This window comes from Thamnophis sirtalis, unplaced genomic scaffold, assembly GCF_051295495.1.
Source record: "Thamnophis sirtalis isolate CommonGarterSnake01/CBP01778 unplaced genomic scaffold, rThaSir2_p1.2 scaffold_29, whole genome shotgun sequence".
NCBI lineage: Eukaryota > Metazoa > Chordata > Lepidosauria > Squamata > Natricidae > Thamnophis > Thamnophis sirtalis.
In genome coordinates, this window is record NW_028261409.1 from 141,207 (window position 1) to 154,714 (window position 13,508).

Below are 13,508 nucleotides of genomic sequence, written 5' to 3' on the forward strand. Positions count from 1 at the left end.
GGCTCCCCCGTGGCTCGGCTCCCCCTCTGCCCCCGGGGGCCTCACCTTGAATCCTTGACCGCTTCCAGAAGACCAGGCCGACTGCCAGGAAGACCATCCCCACCACCAGCACGGCAACCGAGACCCCAACCTTGATCCCCAGCTCCGAGGGGAAGCCTGGGGCTAAGCAGTGGGGCAGAAAATGGGGGGGGGGGTGTTAATGTCACCCCCTTAATGGGGAAGAGTTCCCCCCTCGGACTCCTTTGCCCAACTCTAAGGCCTCCCCTGTCTCCCCCCCCCCCGGGGAGGGTTTCTGCTGCTGGAGACGCCTCCGGTTCCCACATTCAAGGGGTTGGGGGGGAGGGAGACCCCTCTCCTTGTACATTGTGAAGACTTCCAAGATGCAAGGACTTCAACTCCCAGAATTCCCCAGCTGCCATCCCCTGAGGGATTCTGGGAGCTGAAGTCCAGGCATTTAAAGCAGACACCGGCTCTCAGTGCCCCCAGTGGAGGAGAGTCCCACAGGCTGTTCCCATTTCACCAAGATGGACCTTTCTGCAGTTTCCAAGGGGTGCATATAGTTTGGTGTGGGGGGGGGGGTAATACTTGGGCAGACCCCTGCACTGCCCACTCCCTTGTCCGGAGTCTTTATTGCAAACCCCCGAGAGATGAGAATTCTGCACATGCACAGTGGTCCCCTTGAGGCCAAGCTCTGCTGCTTCCGGGGCAGCTGACAGGAAGACATGTGTCCCCCCCCCCCACACACACACCACATGAGTTGCCCCCGGGGGTGAAATTCAGCAGGTTCTGGAGAACCGGTAGTGGAAATGTTGAGTAGTTTGGAGAACCGACCAATACCACCTCAGGCTGGCCCCGCCCCATCTCTTCTCTGCCTCCTGAGTCCCAGCTGATTGGGAGGGAATGGGGACTTTACGGTATCCTTCCCCTGCCACCAAGCCACGCCCACCGCTGATAGTAAAAAAATAATAATTCCACCACTGGTTCCCCCCTCCCACTCACCCCATTCTGCGGTGAGGGGTGCCTTCAGGCTGGAGTGGTGGACGGAGCAAGTGTAGCTGCCCCCCTTCTTGGGGTCAACCGGCAGCGTCAGCTGTGCCTGGTAGCTCCAGTCCCCGTTACTGGTGACCCGCGGGGGCTCCAGGCGGTCCTTCACGGGCTCCCCATTCCAAAGCCAGGTGATGTTGACGTCGCCTGGGTAGAAGCCCCACACCATGCAGGCCAGCATGATGGGGTCCGGAGTGTTCTGGGGGGTAACCGGGGAGATGAGGACCTTCGGTGCAGCTGAGGAAGGAAGATGGACACAGGAGGCTGGGTTGCACCCCCCCTCTCCCTCTGTGCACCCCACTGATCTCCCCCCCTCCAAAGCACCCCCCTGATTTCAAATGCTCATCAACTTCTCTGCCAGGGTCTACTACTGTCTGTGGGTCAGATTAGATGACCTCTAACAACCCCTGCCATCCCTTGGATCCTAGGAGAAGCCCTCTCCTTCCGCTGGCCAAGACCTCTACCCCTCCCTCTCTGGGACCCCCTGCCCCCCACTCACTCCGCCTGTCCCCGGTCTGCGCCCAGAGCGCCTCGCCCCGCAGCTGGCACTGCTGGGTGGCGTCCTCGGGCAGCTGCAGGGAGGTGTTGGTGAGCCAATTGGCGACGAGCAACCCCAAGTAGTCCCAGGGCCGGGAGGCGCCCAGGCCGCAGGGCACGAAGCCTTTCGCCTGGAAGTCGAAGCAGGTGAAGGGCATCTTATTGAAAACGAGCGTCCAGCTGGGCTGGAGGAGGCCGCCGTCGGCCGAGAGGAGGCAGTCCGTCTCCAGGTGCAGGACGAAGCCACCTGCGGGCGGGGAGGGGAAGGAAGCGAGGATCAGGGCGCGGCTGCCGGCGAAGCCCTCCTGCCCGCTCACTCAACGGCCGCGGCGCCCCGAGGGAGCGGCTCTCCAGAGGGAGGCGGTTCCGCGGTCATGGAGGGACGGCGGGGAATGCCCAGCCGTCCTGGTCGGGGGGGGGGGGTCGCCCGGCGAGAAATCCCAGCGCCCGGAGAGGCGAGGGCGAGCCTAGAAAGCGGCCAGCGGGCCCGCCTTCCTCCGGGGGATCGTGTGGCCCTCGCCCACGGAGGGTGGGGATCGTGGCCCACCGAGACGCCCACCGGAGGGAAGCTGGAAGGCAGAGCCGCCGCCTCCCGCCCCCCCCCCCGGCGCTCCGTCTCAATCCCGGCGGTTAAAAAAGAAAGAGAAACCGGGAGAGGCTCGTCCGATGAACCCGGCGGCCAGGAAAAGCGCTCTTCGCATGCACAGAAGACCCCCCCAAACCCCGCACCCCTCGGGACTCCCGCCTCCCAGGCTGAGGGCGCCTCCGCCGCTGCGCGGAGTCCCCAGATTCCCCCGGGGGTCCCCACTGCTACCTCGGGACACCTCCGGAGGCCGCGGCGAGCGCCCTGCTGCCCCAGCGGGGCTACCGGCAGGCGCATCGCCCCTTGAGGTGCGGTTGGGCGGAGAGCCCCCCCCCCCTCGCCAAAGAGCCGCCGTCCCTCCGCTCAGCCGCCTCCCCAGGGCGGTTGCTGCGGAAAGGGACCCGTGGAAAGGCGGCTCGGGGGTCCCGGGGGGGGGGGCGGGCGGAGGGGCGCAACCCCGCTCGAGGCGCGGCCTTACCTGCCAGCGGGGCGCTCAGCGCCAGGATCAGCAGCGACCACGGAGGGGGCATCTCGGCGGGTCGCGGAAGGTCCGGCAGATTCTCGGGAAGGGCCGCCCGGACGACACCCCGAGCGAGACTGGCGCGCCCTTCCCCTTCCCCGCCCCTCCCCTCCCCCGGCCCAGCGTCCTCCCGCCGCGGGCGCCCAATGGCGAAGGCGGACGCCGGCGCGTCATCGGTCGCTGGGGAAGCCCGAGCCGTCCGAGCGCCGGAGAGGGAAATAGTCTCTTAGACGCTTGAAAGCAGCCCCGAAGGACGATGGAGTGGCGGGCTGGGAAGGGGACCTTGGAGGTCTTCTAGTCCAACCCCCCCCACACACACACACACACGCCCCTCGCTCGAGCAGGAATATCATTCGGGACAAATGGGCGTCCAGTCTCTTCTTCAAGACCTCCCGTGTTGGAGCCCCCACAAACTTTCTGGTGGCAACTTCTGTCCCGCTGGTTGATTCTGTTCTGACTGTCAGGAAGTTTCTCCTGAATTCCAGGTTAATCCTGTTCTTTGGTTAGTTTCCAACCATTGTTTCTTGTCCTGCCTTCGGGGGCTCTGGAAAATAGGCCGACACCGCCCCCCCCCCTTCTTGTTTGTTGCAGACCCTCAAATATTGGAACGCTGCAAACCTGTCACTCACTCACACACACACGCACAAACACTTCTTTTCATTGAACCAGGCAACTGTGATTTGCGTGCTTTAGACTCGGATTTCAGTTGCAGTCGCGTGTGTCCCCCCCCCCCCCGCCGCCGCCTCTCGTGACCTGACGCGTGAACAAGCACCAAGAACCCAAGCCAAGTGGGGGCGGAGGGCAGCCGGCATCGGACCCTGCAGCTGAGGTGGGCCATGAGGAGTTTGGGATCCAGAAGGGGTCCCTTAAAGCCCCTTCGCGCCCCTGACCCAACCTCAGCCCTGCCTTCCTTTGCAAACCACCATTAAAAACACACGTAGGCACGTAGGTCTAGAAGAGGTCATCTAGTCCAACCCTTTGGGGGGGGGCTGGGGATTTGTAAACATTGAAATCCCGCCAAGCAACCAGCCCCGCTCGCCCCTTCTCGGGCGTTGGTGGGCGGCACCTGGGGCCGGGAGAAGCGCTGGAGGAGCAGGTCGGGTGGGGGGGATAGAGACCCTTGGCCCCTTCTGTGAGGAAACGCGCGGGTAGTGGGGGGGGAGGGAGGGAAGCTTCAGGAAGCATCCGGAGCATCGCTGGCATCCGAGACCAAGCGAAGCCCTCCACGCCTCGGTGGTTTTAATCTCATCCAAAGCGGGGGAGGGGCTGGGTTGATTAGAAGCCAGAGCGAGGACGCCCTCCCCCCACACCCCAATCTGGGGCTCTGGAAGGGTTTGGCCCAGGACAACCAGCTCTATCCAAAGACCGAAAAGGCCCCTTTCCCTCCCCCCCTCCCCCTCCGGCTGAGGCCTTCCTCTTTTTCAAACCCACAGCCTCCCCTCCCCCCCCACCAGATCCCGGGCTGTGGGCCCTCCCCCCCCCTCCCCGAAGGAGTTTCACTGCCTTTTTTTCAGCCTCTGAAGGGCTGGTGCCCACCTCCGTCAGGAAGTCCCATCATCCCCAGAGCCCATGTGGTTGAGATGTCAGGGAGTGATGGGCTCCGGACTCCTTCCCCTGCAATCTAGCCCAGGACCACCGACTCCATGGTGCTGTTTCACTTCTCTCCAAAGTAGCAGATGTAATCACTGTTGTTTTAACTACTACGGGGCCCCTCCCGACCCAGAGCATTCCAGGGTTTAGCCTCCCCTCTTACACCCACCCCACTTCACACCCAATGGGGCAGAGAAGGTTCGTCCTTTGGGCCACCTCAAATCTTCCAGGAAAAGGCGATGGAGACGCACTTAGATAGAGATGTAAATAAGATGAAAACTGTTGTGATGAGAATAAGGATGTTTAATGTTGATATTATATTGTTACTCGAAGATACGAAGAAGAAAAATGGAGAGTTCCATAATGTTTAAATGCTCAATATATTATAACACTAAAATTAGGGAAATAATGTTAATATGGATGTGAAAGATGTGTCAAAAGAGGAACCAGGCTGCACAGAGATTTTTGCAGCCAAATAACACATTTCATAAGGAAAGATGGAATGTTTATTTTTCTAACTGAAAAATAATAAAACTCTTTTTTAAAAAAAGGAAGAACGAAGGTCAAAGCAAAGGAATCCACACACGGGAGTCTTTCGCAAGCGCTTTGAAGCTTTTAATAACTGAATCTTTGCGTATTTAAGCTAACTTGTTCCCTGATTTAACCCACCCCAAAGCGTTTGTAGCCTAGTACATTTTTCTCTCCGCTTTCTCCTTATCTACTTTTATCAGCCTAGGAAGCAGATTTATATTTTGCACCGGGATTTCTATTCTGGCCGTTCTTGGCAAAGGAAGATGCGTCTCCCCTCCCATCTCCCACCCACACGGTTTCACTTCTTCATGGCAGCCCTGGGGAGGATGGAGGCCGAGGGGGCCAGTCCGAAGCACTTCGACTTCCATGGGATTTCCCCCCAACGAAGCAGGAGGGGATGGGAAACAATTTCTGCCGCCCCCACCCCCCAAAAGCACATCCGCACCCATTTCAACCCCTCCAGCTTTGATTGTTGTTGGGGGGGGTTGCTGCAGGTTTGTGGTGTCCAGTGGGGGGGGGGAAACCAATTTAACACAGAGAGGGGGCAGCTCCCCCCCCCCCGGGTGGCAATGACGCCCAGTGAGGCAGGGGATGGGGTGGGAGGCAATGTAGTGGCAGAAATGGGGCTCAGTCTGCAATCTGCCGCCATCCTTTGGGGTGATTCAGGTGGGGCCCCTCTTCCAGCCCCCCCACCAAACCAGTGAAGTCTTCTGTGCTACGGGTGATTGGGACTGAGGGCCAGAGGAGGAAACGCCTCCCCCAAAAGTGTGCTCAGTTTGGGGAGGGGGGGAAATTCCAGGGGGGGTGTCTTCCGGGTCATGCTGATCCGTGGATGGGGGTGGGTGGGTGAGGAGAGGAGGGTCTCCTTGCTGGGGGCGCCTTCAGTCTAAGAAAAAAGAAAAGAAGGGTGATTTCAACTGCAAAAAGTGGGGGGCTGCTTGCTCTGCCCCCCTCCCCAGACAGAAGGACCCTGCTTCCCCACTCAACTGGCCTCCTCTCACACACACCCCTCCTAACCCCCCTCCCCCTCATTTGGACAAGCTCTGCCAGTGAGCCAGGCCACAGGTGGAGCAGCGGAGGGGTTCCCAGGGAAGACAGGCCTTCCCTCCCTTCCTCCCTCCCTTCTCCACCTACCGCAGCTCCGGAACCTGAAGGAGAGGGCCAGCAGGACGACCCCCACGATGATGAAGACCCCTCCCACCGCCACCGCAAGGCCGCAGAGGACGTTCTCCAGGAGCTTGGAGGCCACGGGGTCTTTGGGGGCTGCAAGAGAAGCGGGGGTCAGGGGTCAGGTGGGGAGGGGTCTCTCAGGGCAGCCCCGGAAGGGGAGGGGGAGGCAGGAGGCCGTGGCTCACCCCAGTAGGCCATGGTGTCGAACTTGCCCCCCAGGCCTTTAACGGTGCAGCTGTAGATGTCCCCCTCCCGGGGCGTCATCTCCACGTAGGAGAAGACCTGGAAGTCCAGCTCCTGGATGGGGAAGACCGGGGTGGAGGAGACGCCCTGGGTCAGCTCCTGGCCCTGGAAGGCCCAGCGGATTCTGGCCACGGGAGGGAAGATGTTTCTCGCCGAGCAGACCAGGACGTTCGGCTGGCCCAGCACAAGGGGACGGAGGGTGAAGATTTCCACTTGGGGGATTCCTGCGGGAGACGGATGGGTCAGTTCAGGAAAAACCCAGATCAAGAAGACCCCAGAGAGGCCCCATCTCTAAAAGGCCTTCTGGCACAACGCACACCCCTGCTTGACCAGGGAGGGTTGGACTAGATGACCTCTTAGACTCGGTTAATCTATTCACACTCCCCCCCACACGTACCTAGGCCTTAAGGATGGGCAGCCTGTCCTCTCCCCCAGATCCCCCCCTCCACCCAAGGGGAATCTGGGAGGCTCTCTACCAGGGAGGGCCCCCATCCAACCAGTCCCTCCCCAGAGAGATTAGACGGCCATCAATCTCCTTTTGAGGGGTGTTTATTGCACCTTGATTGGCAGGGAAGATGAAGGACACTTTGCAGCTGCCCAGGGGCCTTTGGCGGTGCAGAGTTTTAGATGAACAAAAGAAATAAAATAAAGGAAGCGGCCATAAACCATCAGGGGTATCCAAACTCGCCCACTTTAAAACCTGTGGACTTCAGCCTCCCTGGGGGGGGCGGGGTGCTGGCTGGGGAATTCTGGGGGTTGAAGTCCACAGGTCTTAAAGTGGCCCGAGATTGGATACTCCATGGCACCTGGAAACTGTTTCGGACAGCTGGCTGCGAGAGGGAGATCTGGTAAGGGAGCCTCCAATGAAGGGGTTCCGTTTATCCTTCCCCCTCCCCGCCCCCCCTCCAAGCGCCTCACCCGTGGCCTCCGGGAACTGGATCTGAACGTAAAGGTCCGAAAAGTTGGTGAGGACGGGCAGCACCACGTCGCAGATTTCCTTCCTGGCCTCGATCTGCGGCTCGGAGAGCTGCGTCTTCGCCTGGAAGTCCGGCAAGCGGGAACGCCAACCGGTGCTGGGGAAGTCGTACCAGAAGAGCAGGTCGTCGTCCAGAGTACGAGCCAGGCCGTAAAGCGGGGAGTCCTTTTGGCAGAAAAAGACCTCCGAGGAGAGGTGCGCTGGCTGCTCTGGAGGGGGCAAGAGGGAGAAGAGGAGGAGGAGGAGGGGGCGGACGGACACGCACGCACGGGGCAGTCTGGACGCAGCGGGTGGAGCGCCGCGTGGCTGGTGCCCACAAGGGGCTTTCGGGAAGCAGACCCCGCGCGTGGCTCATTTCGTCCACTGTGGTTCAAAGACACGGCGGCGGGGGGGGGGCGGGCAAAGCCGCCGCGACGGTGCCCCCAAAGCTCCGCCACCCACGGCGCGGATCCTAAACGGTTGTGGCTAAGAGAGCCGCGGCTCTGCGCAGGGCGGCCCCCACCCTCCCCAAAAGAAACCAGAGTAAAGGGAAGAAGACGGTGGCGGGGGGGGGGGAAGGGGGTCGAGATTGACACAACAAAACCCGAATATAAAAGCGGCGTTTGACTGAGCCAGTCCCGCGGTGCTTATCTTAAAAGAGTTCCTTTATCGTTGTATATTTCCCTAACCATCGGCCCGCAAACCCCCTTCCTCTGCCCCATGGGATGCCGGGCGCTGGAGACGGGCAGAGGGGGGACAATGCCAGGATGTTGGGGCGTCTGGGGCTCCCAGAAGGGCGCCTTCCTCTGGCCGGCAGCTGCCTCTCCCCCACCCCGCGTGGGCTGGGGGTGGCTGCGGTTTGGGGAGTTGCAAAGCCCCTGAAATGGGCTGGGGAGGGGGGAAGGCCTGTCTGGGACCCCAGTTATTCTCTCTCTCCTCCGCCTTCCTTCACTCGCTTCTCCTTCCTCAGCTGCTGGGCAGGAGAAGACCTTTGGGGGGGGTGCAGCGACTGCCCCCCCCCTTCACACAACAGCCTCTCTGAATGTAACCCGCGTTCTGGCTGTGCAGGTCGGCCTGAAGCTAAAGGGGCCCCTGCTCGCCCCTCCTCAGCTCCCCGCTTCCCAGGCGTTAGCAGTTCCACCCGGCGGGGCCCTCTCACCAACCCCGGGCGCTTGGGGGTCGTGCGGAGGCAGCTGGGCGTCGCCTGGGCTCCAAGGGGAAGCCGGCGAGCGAGCCTTCGGACGGGGCCTTCTTGGAGGGAGCCCGGCTGAAGGAGGCGTCCTTTTGAGCGGCTCCTTCCAGGCTCTCTCGGCCTCCCTGGTTGTTTCCTCGCAGGCGTTTCATGGCCCAAACTAGGTAACGCCATCAGGGCTGCCCCAAGGAGCGACGTTTGCTGCCAGAAGGAGCCCTGGCGACGCTACCTGCCTTGGGTGGGGGGTGTGGGGGGTCATGAAACGCCTACAAGGAAACAACCAGGGAGGCCCGAGATAGGACTCAAAATTCCCCCGTGATTGGAACTTCCTTGTCTTAAAGCGAAAACGAAAGCCGGAAGACTCCCTTCGCCGTTCGGCTGAAGCGGGGGGGGGGGCGTCCTCCGAAATCAGAGACCAGACGCTTCTCCTGTCCAGTAAGCGGGGTTTTAGCCCCCACCCCCCACTTAAGGAGGGACTGGGAGGGGGGGGCAGCAGCAGGAAAGGTGCAGCTGTCCGTGGGGGTGGGGGGCGCGGTGGCTTCAAGCCCCCCCGCGAGAGCCTCTCCCTAGGGGAACGTCAAAGGGGGGGGAGCGCAGCCGAAAGTCCGCCTGGCCGAGGCGCTCCGGGGAGACCGTTCCCACGGCCAGAGAAGCGAGACCGGCAGAGGCCCGGTTGGTGGCTGGCGGGGAGCTGTTTCTTGCCCGCTGAGGGAACGCGGCTCCCTTCGTCAGGAAGGAGCCCAGGAAACGGCCCCATTCGGAGACCCGGGACCGTGTGAACGCGGGTCCTGCTCCGGCCGACGCTGCCCAGCCTCCCCTCCCCCGCCGCGTCTTTACCTCCAGCGCTGGCCAAAGCCGCCCAGATGAAAGCCAAGGCCGGCAGCGCCCACCGGCGGAGTCCGGGACCCATCTTCTTCCCTCCTGTCCGCCTGCCCAACCGCCTTCTGGGGCCCCGGGAGAAGGACGACGCCCCGCGCCCGCCGGAGCCGCCTCTGGGGCCGCCCAATCCGCTTCCCTGGCGCGGCCTCGTCACCGGTTGCCAAGGGGAAGCCCTGCAGTTTCGGCTCCCAAGTGGAGATGGGTCCACCGATCCACTCCTCGCCGCTGGCCCGGGACTCCGCAAGCCGCCGGTGGGGGAGGACGAGGGGGCGCCGAGGGAAGCGAGACGGCCGCGATGCCAGAGCGACCCGGCCCCCTCCCAGGCTTCCGACAGAGGGGCCAATTGTGCGGGCGAGCGGAAGGCAAGGGCGGCTTGGCCCAACCTGGGAGAAAGGTCCCGGGGGGGGGGGAAGTGGACGAAAGGGCCCGGAGGCTGCCCCCTGCAGGGGAGGGTCGCCTGACCTGCGGCCCAAAGGCAGGGAGATGGCAGCAAACACCCCCCCCCCTCCGTCTGCAGGCCAGGAACCAGCCTGGTCCACGTCCACGGGGACAAATCCGCAGCTGGATAGGAATTAACGGGGACGGGGAGGGGGGGGCGCCTGGGGAAACGTCCTGGCCAAATGTGGAAAGAGCCCAGAGGAAGGGGAGGCCGAGGGGGGGGCGATGCAGCTGCAGAACAACTGGATCCTTAGACATCAGGAAACCATTGGGGGGGGGGGGGTGTTGCCCAGGCAGGAACCCGGGGTGCTCCTGGAGGGCTCTGGCGGGGGGGGGCACTTGTGGGGAGGAGGCGGGAACCTGGGGCTGGGGTGCTGTGTGATCCCCCCCCCCGCATCCATGGAGGGGGAGAAGGCTCATTTTCTGGGTGGCTTCCCCCCCCATTCCTTCTGGGTCTGGCCCTTGGGGAGGGGGCAATGGGGAGGGGGTCTCGGCTTTGGCCCCTCCCAGAGTTTGTTGCCTTCTGAATCCAGCCCAGGGAGTTCCGAGAAGCGCCAGGAAGACGGAGAACGTCCATGGACCCCCCTCACCCGGCCATCCTTCAGCCGGCCCCTCCCTCAAAGGAGGCTTTCAATTCATTTCTGAAGCCCTGAGACCTATGCTCTGGTCTGCCCCCTCCCCTTCCTCCAGGCTGCCCAGACAGGGAAGAGGGTAACCAAGTTGGTTTCTCTTTTGCATGATTGTTTATGAGTACCATCATCATCATCCTCATCGTGGCTGCCCTGGGCTTGAGAAAGACGGGCAGCTCCTGGGCGAGTGAAGTGCTGGGCTGGGGGAGCCCATCCCCTTCAGAGCGGGCAGCCCCACCAACGCATCCAAGGGGCGATGATGGCAGTGGGCAAAGTACTACCTAACCCATACCTTGCATCCTGCGGGTAGACCCGTGAGGAGGCCGGGCTGAATGGCCTGAGTGGTCGTAAGCCACTGGGTGAGATTATTCGTCAGCACGGGATAAAGTATCACCAATATGCGGACGATACGCAGTTGTATCTGTCTGCCCCGTGCCAACTCAGTGCAGCAGTTGACGTGATGTGTCAGTGCCTGGAGGCTGTCAGGGTCTGGATGGGTGTGAACAAGCTTGCACTCAATCCCAACAAGACCGAGTGGCTTGTGTCTTTCCCTCCCAAAGATTGGCCCTGTACTCCATCTCTCAGGCTGGGGGGTGAAATTCTACGTCCCTCAGACAGGGTTCACAATTTGGGAGTCCTCCTGGACCCACAGCTGACCTTACATCACCATTTGTCAGCTGTGACCAGGGGGGCATTTGCCCAGGTTCGCCTGGTGCACCAGTTGCGTCCCTACCTGAACCGGGAGGCTCTCAGAACAGTCACTCGGGCCCTCGTGACCTCAAGACTGGACTACTGCAATGTGCTCTACATGGGGCTGCCCTTGAAGAGCATTCGGAGACTTCAACTTGTCCAGAATGCAGCCACGCGAGCGATTGTGGGTGCACCTCGATACACCCACGTTAACCTATCCTCCGTGAGCTGCACTGGCTACCTATTAGTCTCCGAATCCGCTTCAAGGTGCTAATCGTTACTTTTAAAGCCCTACATGGTATCGGACCTGGGTACTTGAGAGACCGCCTTCTGCCAATTACCTCCCTTCGACCAATCAGATCCCACAGATTAGGCCTCCTCCGGATACCATCAGCTAGCCAATGTCGACTGTCGACCCCCCCCCCCCCTTCTCTGTGGCTGCTCCGGCCCTCTGGAACGATCTCCCCGTGGAGATTCGGACCCTCACCACCCTTCTGGCTTTCCGTCAAGACCTGGCTGTTCCGGCAGGCCTGGGGCTGTTGAGTTCCCAGCCCCACTTGAATTGCTGTGATTGTTGTGTAGCTTTTAATCTGCTTTTTGTATCTTGTTTTTGTCTTGTTTGTTTTTTTTATTTCCCCTGTTGTAATATAGTTCCTTGTGTAGGCGTAGCAGTCACCCATGGCCCAGTGGATAAGGGGGCATGCAGAGCCACGCTGAACCACACAGGAGAAAACAAACTCCTAAAACCCCATAACATCCTGATAGTGCATAACATAACATCCTGAGATGTGCCCTACCAATGACGCCCAGGATTTGACCATATATAGACAGAACTTCCCTGAGCAGTAGATTAGGAATTGTACTTTTACAGGCTGTTTTTAATCACATGCTGATTGCTCCTCCTGCCTTTGTCCTGTCTCAATAAAAGGGGCTCTCAGACCCCCAATCTGGGTCGCTCCATCCCGAGAAAGTTCGTGTCCTGTCTTTTCTCCACATTGGCCTCATGGGCGAACCACGGGAACGTCACATTCCCCCTTCCCTACTTGTTTGTTAGCCGCCCTGAGTCCCTCGGGAATAGGGCGGCATACAAGTATAATAAACATAACATATAGCAAGCTCCAGTGAAGGGGGGAAGGGGCTTTAATTTTGAAATAGAAAATAATAAAAAAGGACTCCCTCCAGTGTGTCTGTGTGTGTGTTTTCTCCCCTCCTAGCCCTTCCCCATTTCCTTTTCTTCAAGTCAGTGCCCAGAACTAGAACCAGCGATGGTGGTGGTGTGGGAAGGGGGTTTCCCTCTAGGTGACAAACATGGGGGGGGTCTCCCACTTTTTGGTGAGCAGCAGCTGGGGCTCCGAAGGGCTGACCTCCCTGGGTGGGTTGGGAGGCCAAATAACCCTCCTTCCCCTGCGAGGCCTCCCTTCCGGGACTGGAAGGTAAGACTGCTGGAAGGGGCCTCTGAGGTCTCCTAGTCCAGCCCCCTCCAGGGCAACCTCCAGGCCCTTTCACTGCAGGGCTCTGCCTCCCACTAGGGATGCGGGAGGGGGGGGTGCCTTCTGTGTTGCAGAGGGAGAGCCTGGAGGTCGCTCTCTGTGGGGGGGGGGTGTTCAGAGAAGTCAAGAGGTCCCCTTGCAGAGAGAAGAAGCTCGGGGACCAAAGAACACGGAAGTCTCTTCACTCTCTCCCAAGCAACCAGCATGGCCACAGGTAGACGTGAATTTGCCATTTGACAAAAGGCAGGCAGGAGGCTCCAGGCCCCAAGGGAAGCTTCCCTCCGGAGCCAAGGTGGGGCTGGAGGCTGAGCTGGGCCTAGGCTTCCCAAGGGGCAACTCTGGCAACAGCTGCCCAGGAGAATCTGCCAGGGTCTTGGGGAGGGGGAGATCCCGGGGATGCCCCATTGATGGGATTTCCGCTCCCCCTCCAGCCGCCCTCCCCCTCCCCCTCCCATCCAAGGGCAGCCAAGCAACAGAGAAGCAACCCAAGGGGGGGAGGGGGGGCTATCTTTGGTGTATGTGTGAAATGGGGGAGGGGGCGATGGCTTTGGCGGAGGGGGATCTGTCCGAGCGGACGGGGAGCTTCGGGGTCCAAGCGCCCCCCCCCGGCCTCGCCTCCCCCTCCGCAGCGAAGCGCCCCTCCTTTCCAGCCTGGGGGGTGTCTCTCCGTGGGGCAGAGAAGAGAGCCTGCCCCCCTTCAGAAGCAGAAGTTCCACCTTCAATAGGTGAACTGGAGGGTGCACCAAGAGGTCACCTAGCCGGACCGGGACTTCCCTTCCCGCCCGCCCGCTTCTCCGGAGGGCGCTTCTGCGGAGGGCGCCCTTGGCAGCCGGCGGGGTCAAGGCAGGACACGGCGTGCCAAAGCGCGAAACCACCTGCGCATGCCCAGAGCGCCCCGGGATACCCCCCCCTCTCAGCCTGCCCCCCCCTCGGTTGCAGATCCAGGGAGGAGGCCCCGCCCACACCCATCGGCTCCCACGGGACCAGGACTGGGAGCCCGGCGGCGGGCTGCAACAA

At 61.3% G+C, this 13,508-nt stretch overlaps 2 protein-coding genes across 2 annotated transcripts in view; both read right to left on the reverse strand.

The window, feature by feature from the left end:
* The window catches only part of LOC106553507 (HLA class II histocompatibility antigen, DM beta chain), a 4,832-nt gene extending 2,061 nt beyond the window's left edge, over positions 1-2,771 (reverse strand). The window contains exons 1-4 of the mRNA XM_087703169.1: positions 2,643-2,771; positions 1,544-1,828; positions 1,000-1,281; positions 46-162 (exon numbers count right to left, since the gene is read on the reverse strand). Coding sequence (XP_087559295.1) covers positions 46-162; positions 1,000-1,281; positions 1,544-1,828; positions 2,643-2,694 — 736 coding nt within the window. The 5' untranslated portion in view covers positions 2,695-2,771. The remainder of the gene's footprint in view (positions 1-45; positions 163-999; positions 1,282-1,543; positions 1,829-2,642) is intronic.
* A 2,575-nt stretch (positions 2,772-5,346) lies between these two features.
* On the reverse strand, positions 5,347-9,327 carry LOC106553508 (class II histocompatibility antigen, M alpha chain). The gene is made up of 5 exons (XM_087703149.1): positions 9,203-9,327; positions 7,137-7,403; positions 6,161-6,442; positions 5,940-6,068; positions 5,347-5,691 (listed from the first exon to the last, which is right to left on the reverse strand). The coding sequence occupies exons 1-5, from the start codon at positions 9,273-9,275 to the stop codon at positions 5,687-5,689; spliced, it is 756 nt and encodes a 251-aa protein (XP_087559275.1). The 5' UTR covers positions 9,276-9,327; the 3' UTR covers positions 5,347-5,686.
* Between the last annotated feature and the right edge of the window lie 4,181 nt (positions 9,328-13,508).